This window comes from Dichomitus squalens, assembly GCF_000275845.1.
Source record: "Dichomitus squalens LYAD-421 SS1 unplaced genomic scaffold DICSQscaffold_4, whole genome shotgun sequence".
Classification (NCBI taxonomy): domain Eukaryota; kingdom Fungi; phylum Basidiomycota; class Agaricomycetes; order Polyporales; family Polyporaceae; genus Dichomitus; species Dichomitus squalens.
In genome coordinates, this window is record NW_006766886.1 from 1,474,748 (window position 1) to 1,496,808 (window position 22,061).

Here is a 22,061-nt window from a genome sequence, read left to right on the forward strand (position 1 = left end):
CGAGTAGAAGGCAGGTCAAGACATCGCACCACAATGGCACGCGTCCCTCTTGCTCGTAGCACAATGAGGAAGCGGTTGACTTACTGAATCAAAAACCGGGATCCTGACTATTTGACGGTCATTTAGACCTTGTCTTGCATTTTTTTAGATAGAAGTGAAGCGCAATTTCGACCGTAGCTGCTCCGCTTCGAGCCTCTGTTCCCAGGCTCTGGTGGGCGATTACCGCAGCACTCACTGGAGAGGTTTCCGCAAGCCACCCCTCGGAAACGTTCCCACCTCGGGGCCCTGACCTGTCGCAATCCAGCTTATAAGCACTGCGATCTCATCGGAAGCGGGTCATCGCTCTCTCATACGACCATGGATCTCGACGACTTCGACGCCGCCATTGCTCAATTGCCTCTCAAAGAGGAGCCCACTCTCTCTACCCAGAGCGCAAAGGCCGCCGTGAACTACCTTGACTCGCAATGGTACTCCCTGGTCAATAGGCGGGGGCGTTGGATGGACCTGATCGGTGACTACGCGGGGAGCGAACCCTTCATCGTAGATGGTACGCTGGTCTGTAGAAATGCTATGTCCTCCCACGACTTACTGTCTCCAAGGCGAGGCCTTGATTGCAATGGTGTTGGAAGACCCTCTGCTCGCGCTGGGCCGCACGCACGGTTCGTCTCATATGCACTCGTCCTGAGAATGCACTATCTGACCTATTGAACCTCTAGACATCAGCTTTCAGTGTCTACACGTGGTCTATACTCTCGAATGCATGATCAAACAGATTTCCATGCGCTCAGACTCTTTCGACATTGTCTTCTGGCACGGTCCGTCCGCAGTTGGTCCCGTTGATCCAGTATCTGACATGTTCTCGTAGAGCGGCGCTTCCTGACGTTACTGTACGGGGAAAACGACTACGTCACCAGCTCTCGCTCGCTCGCCCGTACTATCCTCTTCAACCATCTCGCATCTATGAAACTATTGGTGCATACCTTCACGGATCTGCTTGACCCCGCTTGGTTGGCATATCAGCGGCTGAGGAAGGTGAGGAGACTCAACCCATTGAATAGCATCAGTCCGATGCAGACAACTCTTTAGCCCATGTTCGTCATGACAAGCGATGGGGGTACTGTTATGGATTCGTCCCCCATCGCTGCGGCTGAACGTATACTACTTCAACGGGTATTCCTGTACTCGCTTCTGACTCAAGGCGTGTCGGTTGCAATGTTGCGCGGTGCCGAATATCGAGACTCCAAGGTTCGTTTTGAATGTTTGTGAACCATACGTAGGTTGACCACGCGACAGATCATGTCGTTTGTCTACGAACAAGGACTCGACAGCAACCCGAAAAGTCGTTTCAAGAAGACATTCTGGCTAGCTGTGGAGATCGCGACCAGTTCGCTCACTGCGCACGAGAATTGCGCCCGCTCAGAGGTCCCCATACATCCTCTCGAACGCCGCATTGAATCGGAAGCTTCGGACAATCCAGCGCTCCTCTTATTACGGGGTGTCTCGCGATCCCGGAACCTCCAACGGAAACATTTTCCTGCCCTCCTCCAAGTCTTCGTCGCACACATGCTCTTCCTTCCTCATTTAGACCTACGAGAGCGAGCCATCCCTGACATCATCTTACCAAGTGAACTGGTCGGCCTTCTGACACGCGATTTCCTTCCTACAGTCTTCCTTGCCCTCGAGAAAATCGCATCCGTGTCAGACTTGGATGGACGCATCTTCGCTTCCCTCTTGGATTCTATTCTCAGAGATCATACCACCCCACTTCAGACGCTGATTGGCTGTGATCTGTCGAGTGTGTTGGTGAAATTGTGGGTGGCCCATCAACTTCCTTCTCCTGACTATGATGCTCTCCGTCGCCAATTCCCTGCCTCGATCGTCGTCCAGGACGATAGCGAGACAGAGTCACCTCCCCTCAGCCTTCTGCCCTTCCATCACCGCCTGTTTGACGAGGAATTGGCCGCTGTCAATGTCGAAGCAGAGGCATTGTCTGACGACGATGAAGACGACGAGGAAAGTGCCGCTCATCTGGAGTTCAATACTGTCTTCAGCGACACGCAGCACTGGCACAACCACAAGCGCGCTATCCTTCCTCCGTACCTCGGCGGCGGGAACAGCATGGCGCCATTGAACGAGTGGCAGAAGAAGCGTCAGTTACGGAGCGAGCAGAGGTTCATGTCGAAGTTGCAATGGCACGCGGAGACTCTCACGGGTGCGTTGGGAACCCCCCTGCAGCAGATGGTCATCCCGAGCGTCGCGAAGAGGAAGTCCCGGCCAACTAATTCTTCGAGAATCGAGGTACGTGGTCATCTCTTCGTGTCGATCTCCCTCACATTGATCAAGGCGGCGTAGGAATCCAAGCCAACGACGCCCACTAGAAGCGGCTCTGGTAAGAAGGGAAAAGAGACGCTTTCCTCTGCAGACAAGATTCATCTAGCCTATTGGGCTCAGAAGCAAGCCAAAGAGGACGGGTCTAACGTTGCCTGGTGGCAGGAACAGCTGGCAGTCATCGAGAACTCCTCCTCCTCCGCCGCCTCCTCGTCGTCGAAGATCACCGCTCTCGAGCATCTGATGCGCAACAAGCGCACGTACCATGGCTGGCTGTCCGTCGAGTCTCGCCTCTATCGCATTCACCTCGAGTTCTGCCGCTGGCTGGAGGTTCCCGATCATGAATCAGCTTCCGTACGGGACCGCTTCACCGTCTCCATCATGTGCATGGTGAAGGACCTCTATGAGTCCGAGGATCTTTTCCCCACCGCTGCCGCGAAACTCGCCGCTTGTCTTATATGCCTTGGCTTAAACGACTACATCCAAGCCTTCGAGAGCGCGGCCACGGTTTCGGCGGAGGACCGCAAGTTGCACTTCAGCTTCGTGAAGCTCGTTAAGTCAAAGGGCGTTTGGCACCCTGTACACAAGTGGATGCGCATCACAGAGGACCCGGTAGTATGGCAGCTGAGGCTCTTCGGTGACTTCATGGATCGGAGCATGGACAGTGCGAGAGACCCGCGTGTGTCGTTCAAGGCAGATGCTTGGCAACGGAAGGTGTTGGATTGTTTGGATCAGAACGAATCGGTCCTCGTCGTTGGTAAGGCTCTCTTCGTTGCCGATAGGTCAAATCGGTTCTCACTGACCGGTGATAGCGCCGACGAGTGCGGGTAAAACGTTCATCTCGTTCTACGCCATGGAGAAGCTCCTGAGGTCCTCGAATGATGATATCGTCGTCTACGTAGCTCCCACCAAGGCACTCGTTAGCCAGATCGCCGCCGAAGTGTTCGCTCGATTCAGAAAGGACCTTGGGGGCAGTGAGTGTTTCGTGTCGGAGCCATGCTACTCTCAGCGCTGATCAACCATTGCAGGGGCGTTCTGGGCCATCCATACCAGGGACTACCGGATGCACAATCCGCAAAACTGCCAGATCTTGGTGACTGTTCCAGAGATCCTGGCGACTATGCTTCTCTCGCCTCCTCTCGCGAGATCTTGGACTCCGAGGATCAAGCGGTAAGACGGTACAACGAGGTTTACACATTATCAAAGACTCACGGATTGTTCGGTGTTGTCAGCATCATTCTGGACGAGATCCACACCATTGGTCAGCAAGAAGGCGGCGCGGTCTGGGAGCAAATCATTCTACTTGCTCCTTGTCCCCTACTGTGAGATTATACACCATGTGTCAGAGTAGAATTAATATTCTCACAGTGGTCTTTCTGCTACCATCGGAGAACCGGAGAAATTCAACGTGTGGCTAGCATCCGTACAAGAGGCTCACGGCTTCAAGCACACGTTCATCCAGCATCCGCACAGGTACTCGCACCTTCGCAAGTTCACATACCTCATAGAGCCCAAGGAGAAGCCTGCGGAGTTCCAGGGTCTGCAAGAGTATCGGAAGAGCGACCGCTTGCGCTTCATTCACCCAATCTCAATGCTCTCATTCGGTGCACGTCATCTTCCTCCCGACTTCTCTCTCGAAGCAGGTGACTGCTTGTCCCTGTACCATGCACTCGAATCGGTTCGGGACAGGCTTCACTTCAATGTTGGCTCACTGGACCCGACGCCGTTCTTCGCTGACTTGAAGGGTGTTCTGCTGAAGCAGAGGGACATTTTGCGCTACGAGGCTGTTCTGACGGGTCATGTGTCAGAATTGATCGAGTCGACAGACCCTCTAGATCAAGACTCGGTCCTCAATCAGGTCATTCGCCACGTATCCGACCCCGTCATCGTCAAGGTCAATCAGCGGTTCATCCCAGATGCGGACGCATTCTTCCGAAACTTGATCGGGCTCGTCTCAGACCTGCATATCAATGGAGATTTGGTCAGTGTTTCTGCGTGCTCACTTGTCTCATGAGCCCGAATATTGACGTTGCTGCGTAGCCCGCGCTCCTTTTCCACTTCGACCGCAAGGTCTGTGAAAAGATGGCCGAGACCATTCTCGAGGTTTTGGCCGGAGCCGAGGCGAAGTGGCGTGAGACGAGCCCAGAGTGGAGAAGGAAGATCACGCAATGGAAATTCTGGGTCTCCAAGTCGAAGGAGCGCGAACGCCAGGCAGAGCGGCTGAAGAAGGTGAAGAAAGAGAAGGACGAGGCGAATGCTACTCCCGAGACGCAGCCAGAACAGGGCTGGGAAGCGTCCTTCAATCCGGACGATCCCTCGCCACAGTTCTCTTTCGCGGGCATGTCGCCGGCGTTCACGAAGGAGGACCTCGACGACGAGATCCGCAGCCTAGCGAGGTGGAGGTCCGCTCCCGAATGGGCTCTCAAGTGCCTGCAAAGGGGGATAGGCGTACACCATTCTGGAATGAACAAGCATTACCGAACTCTCGTTGAGAGGTGAGCTCACAATGTTTGAGCCCTTGAGAGGAGACCTGAAATTCTGTCTCCTTATAGTTTGTATCGCGCAGGATATCTTCGAGTGGTGATCGCAACAGGCACACTTGCTCTCGGTATCAACGCTCCGACGAAGACTTCCGTGTTCTGCGGCGATTCTCCCTTTCTCACTGCCCTCATGTATCGTCAGTGTGCAGGCCGTGCCGGTAGGAGAGGTTTCGATCTCCTCGGCAAAATTGTCTTCTACGGCCTTCCCATGGACCGATGCCAGCGACTCGTACTCTCGAAGCTTCCTTCACTTGGCGGCAACTTCCCGCTCACGTCGACTATGGTCCTGCGGCTCTTCAATCTGCTGCAAGGGTCCAACGACGCTCCAGTTGCCCGAAATGCTATCAAGTCTCTCCTCCACCTTCCACACGTTAGCTTCGTCTCTGATGTTGGCCGGGAGCAAATTCTCCACCATATTCGGTTCAGCATTGACTACCTCCGTCGTTCTGGCCTGCTCGATGAACGAGGAAACCCTATCAACCTCTTCGGCGTTGCTGCCTACCTGTACTACACAGAACCAAGCAACCTCGCTCTCGTGGCTCTCCTGCGGCATGGCGTCCTTCATCGTATTTGCAATCAAAGGAGCCTTATCAGAGCAAAGCGCGATCTTATGATACTCCTTTCACATCTCTTCGGTCGTCGATACCTCCCTCATACATATGCCTCTCGTGAATTCTTGCAGACAATTGTCAAGAAGTCTCCCTCTATGGTCGTTCTCCCTCCTTTGTCCAAAGACGCTCGCAGTGTTCTACTTGAACACGAGAACCATATCAAGGGTATCTTCACTGGATATGCCCTAGCTTACGTGTCCCGCCATGCGGAAGAGCTTGGCCGGGATTTGCAACTACCGTTCAGCAAACGAGCGATCTGTCCTGTGTCCTCGACCGCCCCTTCCGCACCATTCACTGATAAACTCCGCAGCACTGCAATCGCATCTGTCGCCCGCTCGCCCTTCGTCGCCACGTCCGGTCATGGAGATAACTTCCGCTCTGTGAAAGAGCTCTGTGACACATCCAGGCAGGCACTATACCTGAACGAATATGCGATCCCGTCCATGTGCCAGTTCACCGCAATTCCCGGAGAGGATAGCAAGGAGTTCGCGCTGAACGCATATCTACTGGATTTCTATATCCACCGACAGACAGCTGCACTGAATGCCGCGAATGGTCTCCGCGATGGGGAGATGTGGTATGTCCTGCAGGACTTTTCTCTCACGCTCAAGTCCATCCGCGGCGGCTTGTTCCAGTTGCTTCAGAAGGCGAGCGACAGCGGGAGTGGGGAAGACGATGCGGTCTCGGAGGTGGACAGCGGATTCGCGAACATGACACGAGCAGAGAGGGATCCTGACCTCGATGGTTCGGAGCATGGTTCTGTCAAGCCACCCGCGGGTGTATCGGATAGGGATTGGAAAGTCTACGAGGTCCTGGATGCGCTGACAGCTGAGTTTCACGAGAAGTTTCACAAGATATGGGCTTAAACGCACCGATCTCTCTACGTATGCACAGCCGTCTCGTTTCCGATGCTCTCTCCATTGACTGGCCTTCGCTTTCGTGTGACGATGTCATGTCACTCCTCTGTGCATATGCTTTCGCATCATACCTAGTGTTCTCTTTGTAAACGAACAGGAACACTTCTACCAGCATGCGCATCTGAACTGTGGCCAGGTGAAGCCACCGAGGCGGCTTGCTCCTCTGGGGGCTGCGGCATACCGTCTTCTCCCACTTAACCCACACAAGCATCAGAAAGCTACGGGCATCGGAAGAACTCCTTCCTCCCCTCGTGTCCGCGGCTGCCAGAGTTTTGGAGTCGAGTCGTCAGAGGATCATATCGTGCGTCCGGCCTCATTCTCTGACACTGAATCAATGTTGACCAGTTAACTTCGAGTCGGTACATACTGATCTGATCGGTCTATGACAGTTACCACCCGCACTCACATCTACGACTAACGCTGTCTATGGTGCATGAGTACGACGACACGTCGCACCATCGGAAGACCACTCTCGACGTTGCGCGTGGTTATCATCTGGGGTCACATACTGCTGCAGCGTTCTAGTTCTTCAACGATGGTCAAGAGTAAGACCGTAGAAGGGCTTGGAGGGCTTGGAGGCCCGCCAAACGAGTGTCGGTCCACGTTGCCCAGACCGCTGGATAGCCGAGGGGCTGGGTCAGCTACATAGTCTCCTGTACAACAAGCCGTTCCTGCTGGCGGGGGAGCCTTGGTGAAAGCATTGGTTTATAGGCTGCATTATCCTGCCTTACGTCCTGCCAGCACAGCGTCGGGATAGGTAGAACAGGTGGCTCGTCACATATTCTATGCACATCACGTTACAGTTTCGCCGCCGTCTGAGATACTTGGACGACCCTGCACAGCGTGTCAGATTCGGGACACACAAGAACAAGAACGAGACATACAGCTTGCCAGTGTTTCCGCCGGTGAAGAGCAGGTTCATTGCTTGGGCGGCGTTCTGCAGGCCCTGGACGACGTGGAAGCGGCGCTTGAGGCTGCCTTCCTTCAGCCATTCCGCGATTTCTTTCCTCGCTTCGGCGTAGCGAGGCGCATAATCAAGGCTAACACACGTAGGCATCATGTCAGTAGGGGAATATCAGCACGAAGGAGGTGACGCAGACATTATGAAACCCTCAATTCTCGCACGTTGTGAGATCAGGTTCAGATAAGACGAAAGGCCCTTTGGCTTTGCCTTGTCTAGTGAAACATGAATGTTCAGTCCTGAGGTGAGCGCTTGGACACGCAGACGTACTGTAGTCAGAGATAGCACCGCAGAGCACGATTCTCGCCTTCTGGTTGAGGCGCGTGAGTGCAAAGTTCAGGATATCGCCGCCGACGTTATCAAAGAAGACGTCGAGGTACCCGACTTCCTTCTTGAAGTCATCATAAAACGACGGGCTTTTGTAATTGAGGGCCTTGTCGACCCCGAGGTCCTTCTCGAGCCATTGGCACTTCTCCACGGATCCGGCAATCGCAACGACCTTGGCACCCTTCTTCTTCCCGATCTGGCACACGATAGACCCTGTCGCACCCGCCGCACCCGAGACAACGAGCGTCTCGCCAGCCTTGATCTTGCCAACGTCGAGGAGCCCCTGCGATGACAAGCGTCAACAGATGAGAACGCAGGCTAGTTACGCATGGAACGCACAAAGTACGCGGTCAGACCTACCGTGCATCGTTAGTATGCAATTGCTGCGGGGACTTCAGTGTATCGTACGTACCTGTCGTACCAAGGGGGCCCAAAAAGTCGAGGATATCCAATCCCGGCTGGTGCCTAGCCAAGAGGTTACCATAGCTCCGGGGGAGTGGGGCAGACCAAGGAATACACATGCAGTGATGACTTACTCGATCTTTTCCGCGACCTTGTCGTCGAACACGCCGTACTCCGTCCAGCCTGGACCGACCACCGTCATTCTTACATCCTGTCTCACAACGCTGCATGCTCACCGAAACCCCCCTCCACGATATCCCCGACTTTGTACTTGCTGCCGGGACCCGCCTCGATAACTTCTCCAAACGCATGCCCGCGCATGACCTCCCCGATCTGCACGGGGCGCATGTAACTACGCTGGTCCTTGATAAATCCACGCAGGGCGGGGTCCAAAGAGAGGTAGAGGATCTTGACGAGGATTTGACCCCGGCCTGGCTTCAGATCGAATGGCACAGTCTCCTGCTTGAAGGTTGTCGGGGTGATTTCCTCCGGAGGCCGCTCCTGGAGGGTGACTCTGGTGTACGTAGAGGGAGCCATGGCGATCGGGTTTCTTTCGCGTTTCTACCGAGGGGCAGGAAAAGAGAGGGGCTTTGAGACGAGGAGTCGCCGTCGCGTACTTAAGGCCTCTCAGACCGGGTCGGTCTTTCAGCGAGCCCGGTCATGCTGCATGAGCGACTGTCGATCAAGAGGGGAAGCCGGCCACAAACCGCAATGAAGCCGACATCTAGAGATGCGCACAAGGCAGATGCTCGTGGAGCATAGACATAGACCGCATGCATGGTGGTTTGGATGCCAAAAAGAACCTCCCGACGCCCATTCACACCGTTGAGAGCGACCGCGGGGACGATAGGCGCTCTTCTGGACGGTTTGGAAATCATGAGTAAACGTCCACCTCAGGTTGTCTCCCCTCTCCACGCCGTCCGCCCTCACGGTGACTTTGCTTACCCATTGCCATCAATATCGGCCGCAACCCAGCCCACACCGGTATCACGCTCCTGACCTCCTCTAGGCCCAATCCTATCGAGATGGATGGACTGCTTGAACCGCTGTCCCAGGTTGGCGCGACTTTCACCATGTCTGGTGGGGTGATCCGAGAGGAGCAATCAAGAACGCTTTCAAGCAGTCGCTTCTCGAACGCTTCCTCTACGTAGAGCATTGGATCGTTCAGAGGTCTGCGCAACCAGTCAAGACAGTGGGTTGCTCATCCGCGAAGAGTACCTCCTATTTTCCCGACGTCTTCGGAATGCACGCAGTGAGCTCGGGACGGCTTTGATTTGAGGCTGCTTGCCTCTTGACCAACCAGGCATCGGTGCACGAAATAGCAGTCTCGAGGCAAATTTTATTTTCTCTTCTTCTTGCCAGAGTGCCCGCCACGCAAGGAGACTGTACGACTCGAGGTCGCGAACAGCCTGTACCCATCACTCGGTGACCATCCCATAGCGTTGAGTGGAGATCGTTTGGAGGAGATCATTCGCGTACGCCAAATAGATGTGCAAACTCACGAGCAGCACTATACACGACCCCTCTTCTCACTCTCTCTTCGCCCTTCAGCTTCCAACTCATGAATCGCGGCAGCAGCCCAGCCATAGAACCCGTGCTTGTCAAATGCATCCCTGAATCGTCGCTCCGCTTCTCGCCACGAACTCCTCGGCGACGTCCAATAAAGCCGAGGAATGTTCATGAGGGTCTGGCAACAATTGGGTGTCTCCATCCTCAGCTCTGGTGGGCGGTGTATGCGGGCAGATAAACTAGGCAATCGGTTGAAGATGGCATCGCGCATCATGTTCGCGAATTCCTGTGTCTTCTGGGAATGCGAACTAGTATTTGCGTGAGACAACGCAGCGGAAAAAAATGATGCTCCCTGTCTGCACGTCTCGCTCCGTGCACTGTTCCAGCAGCCCCGACTCCCACCATCAGTGTTGCGATGCCGAACGCCTTCGCGCTGTGGAGAGCACCATTGAAGCTATCTTCTGCCCTTGCCGCCATAGAGGAAGAGGCCGAGGTAGATGTCGAAGGTACTGGATCTCCGATAGAGAACACGGGTGCGTTTGTCTTGGGATTTGCCGTAGGTGTGCCCTTGAAGATGAATACGGCGAGGAGGTGGCGGCGTGTCGGCCATGCTAAGCGTTGCAGCTCTGTGTCGGTGTAGCATCACAATAGGGACCATTAGTGCATCAGATGAAAAGGCTATGTAGCTACTGCACACTTGAGACACGCGAGATGGCTAGCGATTGGGCGAGACGTACTAGAGCAACAGGAACCCATTTAGAAATCGGATTCTTGTCCACTGCCAAAGATTGAGTTATAGTCAGAAGATTCTGGCCTTGAATCAGCCATTGTGAGGACCTTTTAGCAGGAAGGCTTGTCGGACACGGAGATGCAGCAAGCTGTCGGGCACGAGGAGGAAACACGGAGGTGGCGGGGAACAGAAGCGCGTCCCTCGTGACCACGACGCCGCGGTCGACGCGTCAAGGAGGGACATGTGAATTCGCCGGGCTCGGATACGCTGCCACCACTCCCCAGCCCATCTCTCTCGGCATCGTGCCACCAGTTCAGGCTGACGTTCATACATACTTGGGGACCGGAACTCGGATTCCTAACGCATATATACACTCCTTGGGGACATACGCCTGCGTACAGACACTCTCCCTCCGCGACTGCCTCACGCTACGACCACCATGGGCCGACCCACAACGTCATCGTTGCCGGAAGGCGCACCTCAGGACAGTTTGACCGTTCGCGACAACCGCACTGGCAAAGTGTATACCATTCCGTGAGTCGCACCTCATCGTAAGCTCCCTGCGTTGCGACGGGCTTAAGGAGGAGGGGATAGTATCGAGGACAATGCGATCTCCGCGACGGCCTTCAAGTCCATGACTTCTCCGCGGAAGCCGGGCGAGCGTGAAGAGAACGAGACGGAGAAGGGTCTGCGTGTGCAGGACAAGGGCTTCCTGAACACCGCCGTCATTCGCAGCGAGATCACGTACATTGATGGCGAGGCCGGCGGTACGTCTCCCTACCTCTGGAACCTCGTGTGTGGGTGCTTACCAGCCCGCGGTAGTCCTCCGCTATAGGTGAGAGTAGGAGTCTCCAGGGAGCGGCCTCAGGAAAACTTACAGAAGGACAGAGGATACCCCATTGAGCAGCTCGCACTCAAGTCATCGCACTTGGAAACCGCGTACCTTCTCATCTATGGCTCCCTGCCGACCAAGGAGCAGCACCGCTTCTTTGAGAGTGAAGTGATGCGGCACTCCGTCATGCATGCGGATTCAGAAGGCTTCTTCAGGTCCTTCCGGTGCGTGAGACCGCAAGAGAGAATCAGACTTTGACCGTGTGTGCTCATCCGTCCCTGTTAGCTACGATGCGCATCCTATGAGCATGTTGACGAGTGCATTCGCAATGCTTGGCTCATACTACAGCGAAGCCAACCCTTCTCTGCAAGGTACATGAGCCGACCATTTGTGCAGCTAGCCGAGCATTGACAGTGCGATCGCAGGCCAACGTCTCTATACCAAGGGAGATGCCGCGTCGCTTGCGACCATGGACAGGCAAATATACCGTCTCATTGGGAAGTCCATCACTCTCGCAGCGTAAGACATCGTCCACCGAGGGTGTAATCCAGATTGTTGACAAGTTCCTAGGATGGCTTACCGTGTCCGTCAAGGACGCAATTTCGTCACCCCCCCTACCGGTCTGAGCTACACGGGTTCCTTCTTATACCAAATGGACCACTTGGGTGAAGAGAACTACACTCCAAACCCGGTTCTGGAGAAGGCACTTGATGTGCTGTTCCTCATCCATGCTGACCACGAGCTGAACGCGTCTTGCACAACCGTGCTGCAGACAGGCAGTTCGCTCGTAGACCCTTACTCCGCCATTGCGTACGTTCCCACTTTCACGCTACATCCGCGTAATCAAATCTAATCCATGTTCAATCCATAGTGCGGGATGTGCTTCATTATAGTACGTGCTGTCGCTGTACATCCTGCTAGAACTCACGTGAATCCCTTTTCCCAGCGGCCCTCTGCATGGTGAGCTCATAGTTGACTTCAAGTGAATGAATACCACCTAATTTGGTATATAGGTGGCGCGAACGAGGCCGTTATCCGCATGCTCATATCTATCGGAAGGTGCGACTATGCGCCTGCAACGCACCCGGTGTCATCTTACGATTCATTAGCCCGGAAAACGTACCAGCGTTCATTGAAGCAGTCAAGAAGCGCGAAAAGACGCTGTCTGGGTTCGGTCATCGGTATGTTATCCCACCGGCATGAACACGGACGTATGTTCATATGGTATTTAGCGTTTACAAGACCGTAAGTTTGCGCTTGTTGCTAGCGCACCGCCCACCTTGACGTGACGGCGTTGCAGTCAGATCCACGATCCTTCATCGTCCGGAAAACCGCGGACGAAGTGTTCAAGGTGTAAGCACATCCTTCGCTGCTTGCTGCCGCGCATGAGGATGCCAACAGCAACCGCGCGATCTTCACGCCCTCCAATTATAGCACTGGCAAGGATGCGCTCCTCGAGACGGCGATGGCGCTTCACGACGCCGCGATGAAAGACGAGTACTTCATCAAGCGGAAGCTCGCGCCCAACGTGGATTTCTGGTGCGTAGCGTCTTCCCGCCTCGCAGTACCGGTGTTGTGACGGTCGCTGACCGAACACGTTCTTTCACAGGAGGTGAGTGATTTCTCCGACCGCAAGCGGAAGCCGCGCGCTCAGCCTAACAACGTCCGACAGCGGCCTCATCTACCGCGCGATGGGTGAGTTTGCAGCGTGGAATGCGTCCGAGGGTACGAACTGAAAGCGCGCCCCCCCGCGCTATGTGTAACAGGCTTCCCACTGGACTTCTTCCCGGTGCTTTTTGCGGTCCCCCGTGTGGTGGGCTGGCTCGCACACTGGCGGCAAATGATGCTGCAGGAGGGCGGCGTCAAGATCTGGCGCCCGCGGCAGGTACGTGGTGGCAGCGTTGACGTTTTCCCGCCCCTGGGTCGCTACTAATTCAACGGGTGACTCGGCGGCTGCAAATTGCGGTCGTGGTGGTCGTTGCTTTTGATTCGCGTGCAGGTTTACGTTGGCTCGGGAAAACGCGACTACGTCCCCGCGGAGGAGCGTGTTGCGGTGGAGGGGCTGCGACAGACGCCGTCGAAGGTCGAGCACGGAGGGTGAGTGGTGGACGCATTTTGATGCGTTTGAGGTGATGGACGATGCTAACACGTAGGTGGGCGACCAGGATCACGAAGCGTACGATGTTGGCGACGTTCAAGGAGAGAAGCAAGCTGTAGTCGTATGTAGTTGGTACATCGTATGTTCGTCGTGTACGGGCATTGTGCCCGTGTTGCTCGTGCGCTGGCATGGATGGTCTTGGAAAATCAATATGGATCGGATGTGCGGCTTGGCACATTAATGGCACTTGGCATCGAGCGCGGCGAGGCGGAGGCCGCTGCCGGGGTTGTGGAGGAGGCAGAGAATGGCAGCCGGATCAGGCGATCAGGGCTTGCCGGGCGGGTGCAGTGTTTGACCGTGTTTGGGCATCGCGCTGTTGCCGCGTTACGAGGCTCAGGCGGGGAGCGAGCCCGGCTTCCCTTTTCTTCGCCTCTTGTTTCTCTTCTCTCATCCTCGCCCCCTCGCGTCGCCCTCCCTCCTCATCCGCTTGAGCTCCCTGCTCCATTCCTTGCACGTCGACCCCACGATGTACTCCACTCTCATTTCCGTCGCTCTCTTCTCCGCGCTCGCCATCCAGGGAGCTCTTGCCGACTTCACCGTCGAAACCCCTACCATCACCCAGGTGCTCCCCTCTCGCGCTCCGGAATACGAAGCTCTCCCCTGACGCGATTACTCTCTCACAGTGCGAGCCTGTCCAGCTCAAATGGGATAGCACCAACGCGAAGTCCTACAATGTCGCGATCGTCTCCGCCGCCAACCCGTGCGACGATGTTCTGTGAGTTCACCGCGCACGCGCTGGCGCACGCGTGCAAGGAAACTGACAGGAACGCGCAGCGCCGACCTTGGCGATCACGAAGTGAACCACATCACCTGGACTCCCACTCTCAAGGCGGGCACCCAGGTCATGCTCTCCATTCTCGACTCGGACGATAACGAGGCTTGGTCGGGCGAGGTGAGTTCCATTCTGCACTGAATCTGCCGGAACCGTTCTGATCACTACCCTGGGCGGCTCTAGATCACCGTCAAGGGCGGTAGCAACACATCCTGCTTGGCTGTCTCCTCCTCGAGCGCTTCGAGCTCGGCGTCGCACTCCTCGACCGCGTCGTCGGCTTCTGCCAGCGGCACCACGTAAGTCCAGGCTGGTTTCAAACAATTTAAGCATTTTGTACTGATTGGTTGGGGCTCCTAGTCTGGTCGTTAACCCTGCTGCCGCGCCTTCGAGCTATTCTGCGCCTGCTGCGCCTTCGTCTAGCGGCGCCAGCGTTGTTGGCGCCGCCAACTCCGGTATTCTTGGTGACAGCAACGGTGCTTTCTCCGTCCGCTTCTCCGTGCCCTCTGTCGCCCTCGGCGCTATCGTCGCCGTCGCGGCCCTCACCTTCTAAACGACCCACCCACACGCGCTGGGAAATGCGCAATATACCCTTAACTTTTATTCTCGACCGGGAAGCAAACGCCATGTACAGCAGCTGCTAGTCTAGCCTCCTCTCCGCGGCGCCGGATCTTCCCCCTGTTCCTTTCCCCTGGTTCATCTAGAGGCCCTCGAGAGGACGCCTCCTGCGGGTATTTGTGGTTTCTGTTCGGTTATTTTTTGGCAGATGATGTTGTCGAATGTTGTCTTCCTATCAAATGTGCATCCCTTCGCACGCGTACACACATCCTATCCTCCCCATCCAACGTCAGTCGCACACGGCTCTCGGTCATAATGGGCATTGCTTTTGCGTTCGTGCAAACGGGTCCGTTGACATTAGGCGGTGGAAAGCGTCGAAGGTGTACTCACTCACAATGTCGGTTGCGAAGAATGATTATTCGTATCTATTGTGCTCGAGTTGCTCATGCATGACAGGAGTCACAGCGGCGTGCGTATTGTGCGGTAGTGGCGCCGTACAGAGCGAGCTGCATAGCCCACAGGTGGAAGGCATGGCCGGGGTTAGGCGAGAACAATGCGGCTATCTTGACTGATAGTTGCCATATGGTGGCCATATGGATCAAGAAAAATATCCACCGCCATGCGGCCGGCGTCGACACCGACACGAACATCATCTCGACGACACAGCAGCCGCTGACGATCGGTGGGAGAGTGATTTACATGAGGGATACTGAGGCTTCCCATCCTCCGGTATCGGAGTTGGGCTCCGGAAACGATGTAAGGGTATGTATATATAGGAATCACCTTCTGAATGTCGTGGGAATCTGCATTGTGGAGGCGGCCAAGAGCCCACAGGTTCTCGATTATGGGGATGGACAAGCCACCGAAATTCGAACCGCTCTTCCATGCGTACATACTATGTCTGGACTCGGTCTGTGGTCTCCCGTTCCGTTCTATGAACGCTCACCGGTCGTTCCTGTTCCCAGAGAAACGTCTGTAGCCGAGACTCTCAGTCCGACAATGGCATCTTAAGGCTCTGGATCGCACATACATTCCAGCAGCTTTGCCTCCTGAACAGGTTGACAACAAGCACTCAGGCGGATTGTGAACTCCAATGCCAGTAGCTAGTGGTTCTCTTCTGGTGCTAGCGTTTGGAGTGTTGGCTGGGACACATTACACGAAACTATCGCCGGGCGCGGGTCCCGACTAGACTCGTCGTTGTCTGGTCCATCATGGTCAAACGTCCCTCGACTTCAATGTAAAGAACAACAGGGGGTCGGCTCGCATCGACAGGTACATGAGCTTAATGGAGGTCATCATCCTGAAGACAGTCGGGGCTGCGTATACATTAGCGAAGCATGGATATGTATGAGTAACAATACAAACGATCCTAAACAAGTATACCACCAGAAAGTCCACGCCAATCACGTCTTGCTTGTTAGCTTCCTCGTCAAGCTCTTCAGTCGTTCCGCATTCTGCTTCCTGCGCTGGATGTCCACGTCGACAGGAACGTTGTTCCTCGATAGACCAGCGTTCGCGCGTGGCGCCACGGTGTAGCTGCCGAGCTCGCGCTGAGGGATCATCACAGCGTTCTTCCTGACTCGGCCCTTTTCGTCCTCCCTCGCGCGCGCGAGGATAGCGTTGAGACGCTCCCCGCTTCGCGCACCACCGCCCTCGGCGTCCATTTGCGCAATGGGGATGACACGGTCGCGGTAGGAGGCGGATCGCTTGATGATGGGGCGAGACCAGATCGAGACGAGGTCGTTCGCGGCGCGTTGGATGTCTGGGGTGACGCGCTTGCATTTTGTGTAGAAGAGAATGACGCGGCCGAGGCGGGACTCTTTCAGGACGTTCGTGTCGATGAACTCCATCTTCTTCAGGATGGGGAAGAATTCCTTTTGGATGTCAAGGGCAGGTAGGGACTTGTCGGGGAGGGGTTCAAGCCACCTGCGGACTCCCTCGAGCAAGTTGTTATCAACGATTGACTGTGCGAGCGAGGTCCTACAGACGGGCGGACGTCAGCTATGCAAGGGGCTACTGGACGAGTATGTACTCACTTTCGTAGAACGTCCATGACCTGTGGCAATAATCGAAGCTTCGAAGTAGCGGGCAACTTCTCTCTATTTGCTTGATCGTCGTCCGCTGCCGCGGTGAGCATGGCTTCACGCAACCGTGACACTTCCTCATCGGCAAAGCGGTCGAGCACATCGTCATCGTCCTTTCTTTTCCGCTTGGGACGTGAACCCTTCTTCGGCTTCAGAATAGCTTCGATCTGCATGTCGAGCTTCATCTTGCTCGCTGTCGAAACTCATGAGTTCTGTGGACGAGGACGGGCTCAAGGGAGACCAACTCACCAACTTCAGGGGGATATTGGCTGAGGTCGACCTCCTCGGGAGCCTTCTTCTTCGACGCCCTCTTCCTCTTCCGCTGGGAACTGCCCAATCCTTCGTCATCATCCTCTCCTCTTCTCGCCTTACTCTTCTTCTTCGTCTTGGGTGCCCGCTTCTTCTGTTGAACATAGTCGTCTGCAGAGTCTCCTCCGGAAGACTCTTCGCCCGCGGGAGAGCCTCCCCGCTGCGGGATGTCTAAGTCTACCGAGGAAGCGAGTCAACAAATATGTGGGAAGCAGGGAGTGCAACGTAGCATACCATCCTCATCTGAAGAGAGGTCCGAGTCGGAGTGACCGAAGATGGCCGCAGCCAAATCCTCGCTGTTCTTGGCCTATAGTCTCGGTGAGTACCGCTTTGTCAACGACCATTACATGACAGACGTATCACTCACCTCCCGTTCTGACATTTGTGGCAGCTATTAGTCGAGCGTACGTGTCGAGGTCGGTGCCACAAGGGATAGCGTCGTGGTCCAGGTGCACGTTGGAGGTCGATAAGTGGCTTATTGTCGTGAACCCCATCCAGAAAACTAATTGTACACGAAACTGGAAACGTGACTAATTACGCGCGACGCGTCCGAATATGATGGGCGCTTGCTGGCTTGACCACTCCGCCCATTTGCTGCGATTGCCTGTCTCCCTGACTCGTCCCATGCTCTCGCCCGGCTCCTCTGTCTGGGTCTCTCTGTGGCTTTGTAGAAGGAATAGCTGACCAGCGATACAACCATGGGTGTCAAGTCCTTATGGCAACTTCTGGACCCTGTCGGTCGCCCAGTGCTGTACGCGTCTTGTTTGCGAGAATGGAAATCGGACTCAATGCGCTGATGGGTTTCTCCTTGGGGGCAGGCTGGAGACCATGGAGGGGAAGTCAATGGCAATCGACTCCAGTATCTGGATCTACCAGTTTCAAGCTACTATGCGAGACAAGGAAGGCCGTGGTCTCGTGAATGCGCATGTGCTTGGTTTCCTGCGGAGAATTTGCAAGCTGCTTTTCTACGGTATCAAGCCTGTCTTCGTCTTTGATGGAGGAGCGCCGGCCTTGAAGATGGCTACCATTGTATGTTTTTGCTCCTGCATCACTCAAAGCTTTCCGTGAACCAATTGGGTGCAGGCGGAGCGCAAGAAGAAAAAGAGCGGCGCTGCCGCAAGTCACGCGAGGGTCGCGGAGAGACTTCTGGCAGCACAGCTACGTCGCGAGGCCTTGGACAATGCTACCGGGAGAGGGTCAGTGTTCATCGCTTTCGTGCTCACCATCGCTCACAATATTCACAGTTCAAAAGGGAAGGGTCGCATACCGTCCGGTCCTGCTCGGATCGACGAGAACACGGTATATCTCGAAGACATCACTTCCTCCGGCCCCGGCGTCCCACAGACTCCAGCCAGGCCCGTTGCTCCAGAAGGAGCGCAGTCAACCCCACCTTCGTCCTCCAAGAAGGCTCGCTGGCGCGACCATGATCCTTATAAACTGCCGGACGTCAATATGGACGAGGTGGTGGCGAAGGCCACTGCGACGGCCGTCCCTGATCCGAGGCTCGCGACTGAGGATGAGCTCCGTATATTCATTGAGGAAATGCGTCCAGAAGACTTCGACGTAACTTCGCCTGCATTTCGCGAGCTGCCCACCGAGGTTCAGTATGAAATCATTGGTGACTTGCGCTTAAAATCCAGACAGACGTCGTACAAACGCCTTCAGAGCATGCTACGGAAGGCCAGGACTCCCCTTGACTTCTCCAAGGAGCAGATCAAGAACCTCAAACAGCGGAACGCTCTAACACAGCAGCTACTCGTCACTACTGACAGCGTCGGCAAAGCACACATAACTATTCCCATCCGGATCGCAAGCGAACGGAACAAGGAGTATGTTCTCGTCAAGAACGAAGGCGAAGCTGGAGGCTGGGTCCTGGGCATTCGTGATGAGGGCACGGCTATGAAACCCATTGAGATTGACCCAGCTCCGGCTCCAGCCCAGGTAGACAGTGACGAAGACGAAGACATGGAGGATGTTCCCATGTATGGATTTGGATTGATATAGACGACAGTGCTATATACTCAAGCAGTGACCACAGCGCTCCTGATGCAAGTGCAAGCGAGCCGTATGATCCGGACCTCCGAGAGTATCGACGACAGCAGGCGTTGGCTGCGCTGGCCGATCGCTATTCTCCCAGGGAACTAACGACACCGACTACGAGAGTCACCAGAAAGCGCAACGCGCGACCGCTGTTTGAACCGGAAGACGATGAGCTGGTTCAGCTCGACGAAGGCACGAAAGACGTCGAAGACCCAGAGCTCGTCACTGCCATCCAAGAGTCTATCGAACTCGAGGAGGAAGCTAGCCTCCGTCGGGCCATTGAGGAGTCCAGGAGGACTGCATCGGGTACTGTCAAGAACGGCGAGAGCTCAGGGTCGCGCCCTGCACCTGAACAGCGCCGGTCACAGCAGTTCCACTCAGTCGGCGACGATTCGGACGACGAGGATCTGTATGCGTCTCCAACGCGATTGGAGACAGCTTTGTCCATTGCCGGCGCCGGTCCTCGTCGACCGCCTGCTTCGAAATCTAGCGGGCCGACGCCATTCCCTTCGGCGACAACGTTCGGGATGCCTAGTCTTCTTTTACCGCAGGATCCTCAGACTTTGCCTTCCAAGCCATCTACCTCGACGTATGCTGATTCCGAGGACGATATGGAGGAGGTTCCAGTTACGACACCCTCTCCTCAGCCAGAAGTCGTCCCTGCTCTTACTCGGCTAGATCTACCAGAACCCATTCCTATGCCTCCTTACCTACTCTCGCCTGTTCAGAAGGAACCTGTGAGCCAAGATATTCCTGCGCAGTCGACCCCCATAGCAGTTGAGTCCGAGTCTGATGATGACATGGCACAGGTGGAAGTAGCGGTGCCTCGGTCTGCCCGCTCTTCGCCTCTTAGATTGTCTACCGACGCTTCTCTGGCGAACCACGTCGTACATGTTGCCCTCAGCCCACAAGAAGAGGTTCCGCTGGTCTCTCAGCCCATCCTGCCCGTGACGACTCGTGCTCCTGCCGATAACATGGTCCACCAGTCCCCTGAGGTCATGCCCATTGATACCCCTGTCGCTTCTGCTTCTACCCACTCGGGTGAGACCGCATCAGTCCCGCTGCCCACGTTCACGTCCGTCGACGAAGTTGTGTTACCGTCAAACTCAGACGCGGAACCGGGTGAAACTCGGTGGTCTCGCTCCCCAAGTCCTGCTGCAGACGTATCTGCTCACAAGGGAGTCCCCGAGGAAGGCTGGGACGCCGCTCAAGAGATGGATCCGTACGCGGAGGAGGATGAGTATACGCGCTTCCTCTCGCAGGTCAAGGGGAAGGACATGGACACCATCCGCCGGGAGATTGACGAGGAGATCCGCGAGCTGAACAAGCAGAAGAAGAACGCGATGCGCGACTCGGAGGACATCACCCAACAAATGATTTCGCAAATAATGGTCTGTCTCCCACCTTTATCAGTACTCCCCGCGCCCTCGTTGCTGACGCGACACAGATCATGCTCCGCCTCTTCGGCATCCCGTACATCACTGCGCCGATGGAAGCCGAGGCGCAATGCGCCGCGCTCCTCTCGCTCGGGCTCGTCGACGGCATCATCACCGACGACTCGGACGTCTTCCTCTTTGGGGGCGGGCGCGTCCTGAAGAACATGTTCAACCAGTCGAAGACGGTCGAGTGCTTCCTCACGACTGACCTCGAGCGCGAGTTAGGGCTCGACCGTGACAAGCTCGTCCGCCTCGCGTATCTCCTCGGGAGTGACTACACCGAGGGTCTTCCTGGGGTCGGCCCGGTCGTTGCGATGGAGCTTCTGAGTGAGTTCCCGGGCCACGACGGACTGCACAAGTTCAAGCAGTGGTGGATGAAGGTGCAGAGCGGGCGAGATAAGGCGGAGGAGAGCGCGTCGAGCTTCCGAAAGCGCTTCGTGAGTGCGATGGGTGCATGTGCTGTGTGGAGAGCTGACCAGGCGTAAACAGAAAAAGAAGTTCAAGGACCTATATCTGCTACCCGAGTGGCCAAACCCCGCGGTGGTGAGTTGATCAAACGACCATTCTTCTGGCCCGAAACCCCTGATTCCTTTTGCGTAGAGGGATGCGTATTACCATCCTACCGTGGACGAGTCTACAGAGCCATTCAAATGGGGCTTTCCGGACCTTGATGCGCTCCGAGGGTACGTTGGCAAAACTCTTACACTGTAGGAATCAGACTGACGTGGCAAAGCTTCTTTAATTCTGAGCTGGGGTGGGACCAGACGAAGGTCGACGACCTACTCCTCCCCATCATCCGCAAAATGAACAAGCGCTCACAGGCACGTCATCAGAATTATCCTGCTGCTCCATACACGGGCTGATGATGTCTTTGACTCTCAGAATGCCTCCACAAACGCTCAAGGAAATCTCTCAGGCTTCTTTGACATCCCGCTCGGGGCGAACGCCGCTCCGCGTAAGCGACAAGCATATACGAGCAAGCGTCTCCAGCAAGTTGTCTCGGATTTCCGCAAGCAACAAGCCAGGCAGCGCAACTCTGCGACCCCGAAATTAGCGGATGACGGTGATGAGAGTGAGTTCCAGCCTAGCGCAGAGGCGGCTCGCCCCGCCAAGAAGAGGAAGAAGAGCGACGAAGCCACGAGTAAAGGGAGGGGGAAAGGCAAGGGTAAGGGGACTGAGATTGAGAATGGCGTCGCCCCTCCAGCTCGGGGAGGTCGGGGTAGAGGTCGGGGACGTGGTGGTAAACGGACGTCCAAGAAACGGGAGAGGCCACCCTCGGAGAGTGATGAGGACGAGTTCGTCGCGGGAGATCAACCGCCAGTGGCTGATTTGCCAGTTCCGAGTCGAGAAGAGCTTGGTTTACGCCCACGACCGAAACCGCGACCCATTGTGAAGCCTCCGGTAGCCGTTGCGGACAACCTTGAGGAGCAGGATGAGGGGGGCCCGGACACCTAAGCCTGATAGACATGTAACTTATGCTTGTAGATCTAGTGTACCTTTCTGTAGCTGTATTTCTTCACCGCATGCTAACTCTGCCTTGGCGCACTATC

General features: G+C 55.6%; 7 protein-coding genes across 7 annotated transcripts; 4 read left to right on the forward strand and 3 right to left on the reverse strand.

The window, feature by feature from the left end:
• Positions 1 to 357: 357 nt before the first annotated feature.
• DICSQDRAFT_52465 (P-loop containing nucleoside triphosphate hydrolase protein) lies at positions 358 to 6,345 on the forward strand (the record flags this gene model as incomplete). The annotated part of the gene is made up of 13 exons (XM_007362648.1): positions 358 to 547; positions 600 to 659; positions 717 to 815; positions 866 to 1,032; positions 1,087 to 1,245; positions 1,294 to 2,298; positions 2,353 to 3,085; positions 3,141 to 3,302; positions 3,357 to 3,498; positions 3,561 to 3,650; positions 3,697 to 4,309; positions 4,369 to 4,823; positions 4,881 to 6,345. The coding sequence occupies 13 exons, from the start codon at positions 358 to 360 to the stop codon at positions 6,343 to 6,345; spliced, it is 5,340 nt and encodes a 1,779-aa protein (XP_007362710.1).
• A 743-nt stretch (positions 6,346 to 7,088) lies between these two features.
• DICSQDRAFT_80738 (alcohol dehydrogenase) lies at positions 7,089 to 8,796 on the reverse strand. Its single transcript, XM_007362649.1, has 8 exons — positions 8,323 to 8,796; positions 8,221 to 8,269; positions 8,097 to 8,149; positions 8,024 to 8,040; positions 7,628 to 7,967; positions 7,497 to 7,572; positions 7,281 to 7,436; positions 7,089 to 7,230 (listed from the first exon to the last, which is right to left on the reverse strand). Exons 1-8 carry the CDS (start codon positions 8,621 to 8,623, stop codon positions 7,194 to 7,196), a joined length of 1,029 nt encoding a protein of 342 aa, XP_007362711.1. The 5' UTR covers positions 8,624 to 8,796; the 3' UTR covers positions 7,089 to 7,193.
• Positions 8,797 to 9,596: 800 nt separating this feature from the next.
• On the reverse strand, positions 9,597 to 10,654 carry DICSQDRAFT_144635 (uncharacterized protein; the record flags this gene model as incomplete). Its single annotated transcript, XM_007362650.1, has 5 exons — positions 9,597 to 9,890; positions 9,974 to 10,110; positions 10,178 to 10,273; positions 10,329 to 10,373; positions 10,567 to 10,654. 5 exons carry the CDS (start codon positions 10,652 to 10,654, stop codon positions 9,597 to 9,599), a joined length of 660 nt encoding a protein of 219 aa, XP_007362712.1.
• Positions 10,644 to 13,491, forward strand: DICSQDRAFT_153089 (peroxysomal citrate synthase). The gene is made up of 18 exons (XM_007362651.1): positions 10,644 to 10,859; positions 10,920 to 11,092; positions 11,148 to 11,160; positions 11,214 to 11,381; positions 11,443 to 11,528; positions 11,583 to 11,676; positions 11,728 to 11,967; positions 12,029 to 12,049; positions 12,104 to 12,117; positions 12,171 to 12,216; positions 12,267 to 12,338; positions 12,390 to 12,402; positions 12,458 to 12,510; positions 12,592 to 12,697; positions 12,828 to 12,852; positions 12,924 to 13,042; positions 13,157 to 13,254; positions 13,323 to 13,491. Exons 1-18 carry the CDS (start codon positions 10,765 to 10,767, stop codon positions 13,372 to 13,374), a joined length of 1,488 nt encoding a protein of 495 aa, XP_007362713.1. The 5' UTR covers positions 10,644 to 10,764; the 3' UTR covers positions 13,375 to 13,491.
• A 290-nt stretch (positions 13,492 to 13,781) lies between these two features.
• On the forward strand, positions 13,782 to 14,619 carry DICSQDRAFT_80744 (uncharacterized protein; the record flags this gene model as incomplete). The annotated part of the gene is made up of 5 exons (XM_007362652.1): positions 13,782 to 13,877; positions 13,939 to 14,030; positions 14,090 to 14,207; positions 14,271 to 14,383; positions 14,445 to 14,619. Coding segments are annotated over 5 exons (594 nt in total), but the record flags the coding sequence as incomplete, so codon positions are not given.
• Positions 14,620 to 15,957: 1,338 nt separating this feature from the next.
• On the reverse strand, positions 15,958 to 17,476 carry DICSQDRAFT_80748 (uncharacterized protein). The gene is made up of 5 exons (XM_007362653.1): positions 17,403 to 17,476; positions 17,270 to 17,342; positions 16,976 to 17,212; positions 16,679 to 16,919; positions 15,958 to 16,622 (listed from the first exon to the last, which is right to left on the reverse strand). Exons 1-5 carry the CDS (start codon positions 17,415 to 17,417, stop codon positions 16,046 to 16,048), a joined length of 1,143 nt encoding a protein of 380 aa, XP_007362715.1. The 5' UTR covers positions 17,418 to 17,476; the 3' UTR covers positions 15,958 to 16,045.
• Positions 17,477 to 17,878: 402 nt separating this feature from the next.
• DICSQDRAFT_144639 (PIN domain-like protein) lies at positions 17,879 to 21,966 on the forward strand (the record flags this gene model as incomplete). Its single annotated transcript, XM_007362654.1, has 9 exons — positions 17,879 to 18,064; positions 18,119 to 18,231; positions 18,280 to 19,017; positions 19,074 to 20,466; positions 20,523 to 20,948; positions 21,001 to 21,054; positions 21,112 to 21,194; positions 21,245 to 21,332; positions 21,394 to 21,966. The coding sequence occupies 9 exons, from the start codon at positions 17,879 to 17,881 to the stop codon at positions 21,964 to 21,966; spliced, it is 3,654 nt and encodes a 1,217-aa protein (XP_007362716.1).
• Between the last annotated feature and the right edge of the window lie 95 nt (positions 21,967 to 22,061).

What these genes read in the sequence shown, in the direction of transcription:
- DICSQDRAFT_80738 (XM_007362649.1), bottom strand. Translation starts at nt 8,623, where the DNA reads ATGGCTCCCTCTACGTACACCAGAGTCACCCTCCAGGAGCGGCCTCCG. An exon ending in TATCGTGGAGGGGGGTTTCG is followed by an intron (nt 8,270 to 8,322) that starts GTGAGCATGCAG and finishes TGGTCGGTCCAG; the next exon opens with GCTGGACGGAGTACGGCGTG. An exon ending in AGAATTGAGGGTTTCATAAT is followed by an intron (nt 7,437 to 7,496) that starts GTCTGCGTCACC and finishes TACGTGTGTTAG; the next exon opens with CCTTGATTATGCGCCTCGCT.
- DICSQDRAFT_153089 (XM_007362651.1), top strand. Translation starts at nt 10,765, where the DNA reads ATGGGCCGACCCACAACGTCATCGTTGCCGGAAGGCGCACCTCAGGAC. An exon ending in GGCTTCTTCAGGTCCTTCCG is followed by an intron (nt 11,382 to 11,442) that starts GTGCGTGAGACC and finishes CGTCCCTGTTAG; the next exon opens with CTACGATGCGCATCCTATGA. An exon ending in AAGTCCATCACTCTCGCAGC is followed by an intron (nt 11,677 to 11,727) that starts GTAAGACATCGT and finishes ACAAGTTCCTAG; the next exon opens with GATGGCTTACCGTGTCCGTC.
- DICSQDRAFT_80748 (XM_007362653.1), bottom strand. An exon ending in CCAATATCCCCCTGAAGTTG is followed by an intron (nt 16,920 to 16,975) that starts GTGAGTTGGTCT and finishes GAGTTTCGACAG; the next exon opens with CGAGCAAGATGAAGCTCGAC. An exon ending in GTCATGGACGTTCTACGAAA is followed by an intron (nt 16,623 to 16,678) that starts GTGAGTACATAC and finishes GCCCGTCTGTAG; the next exon opens with GACCTCGCTCGCACAGTCAA.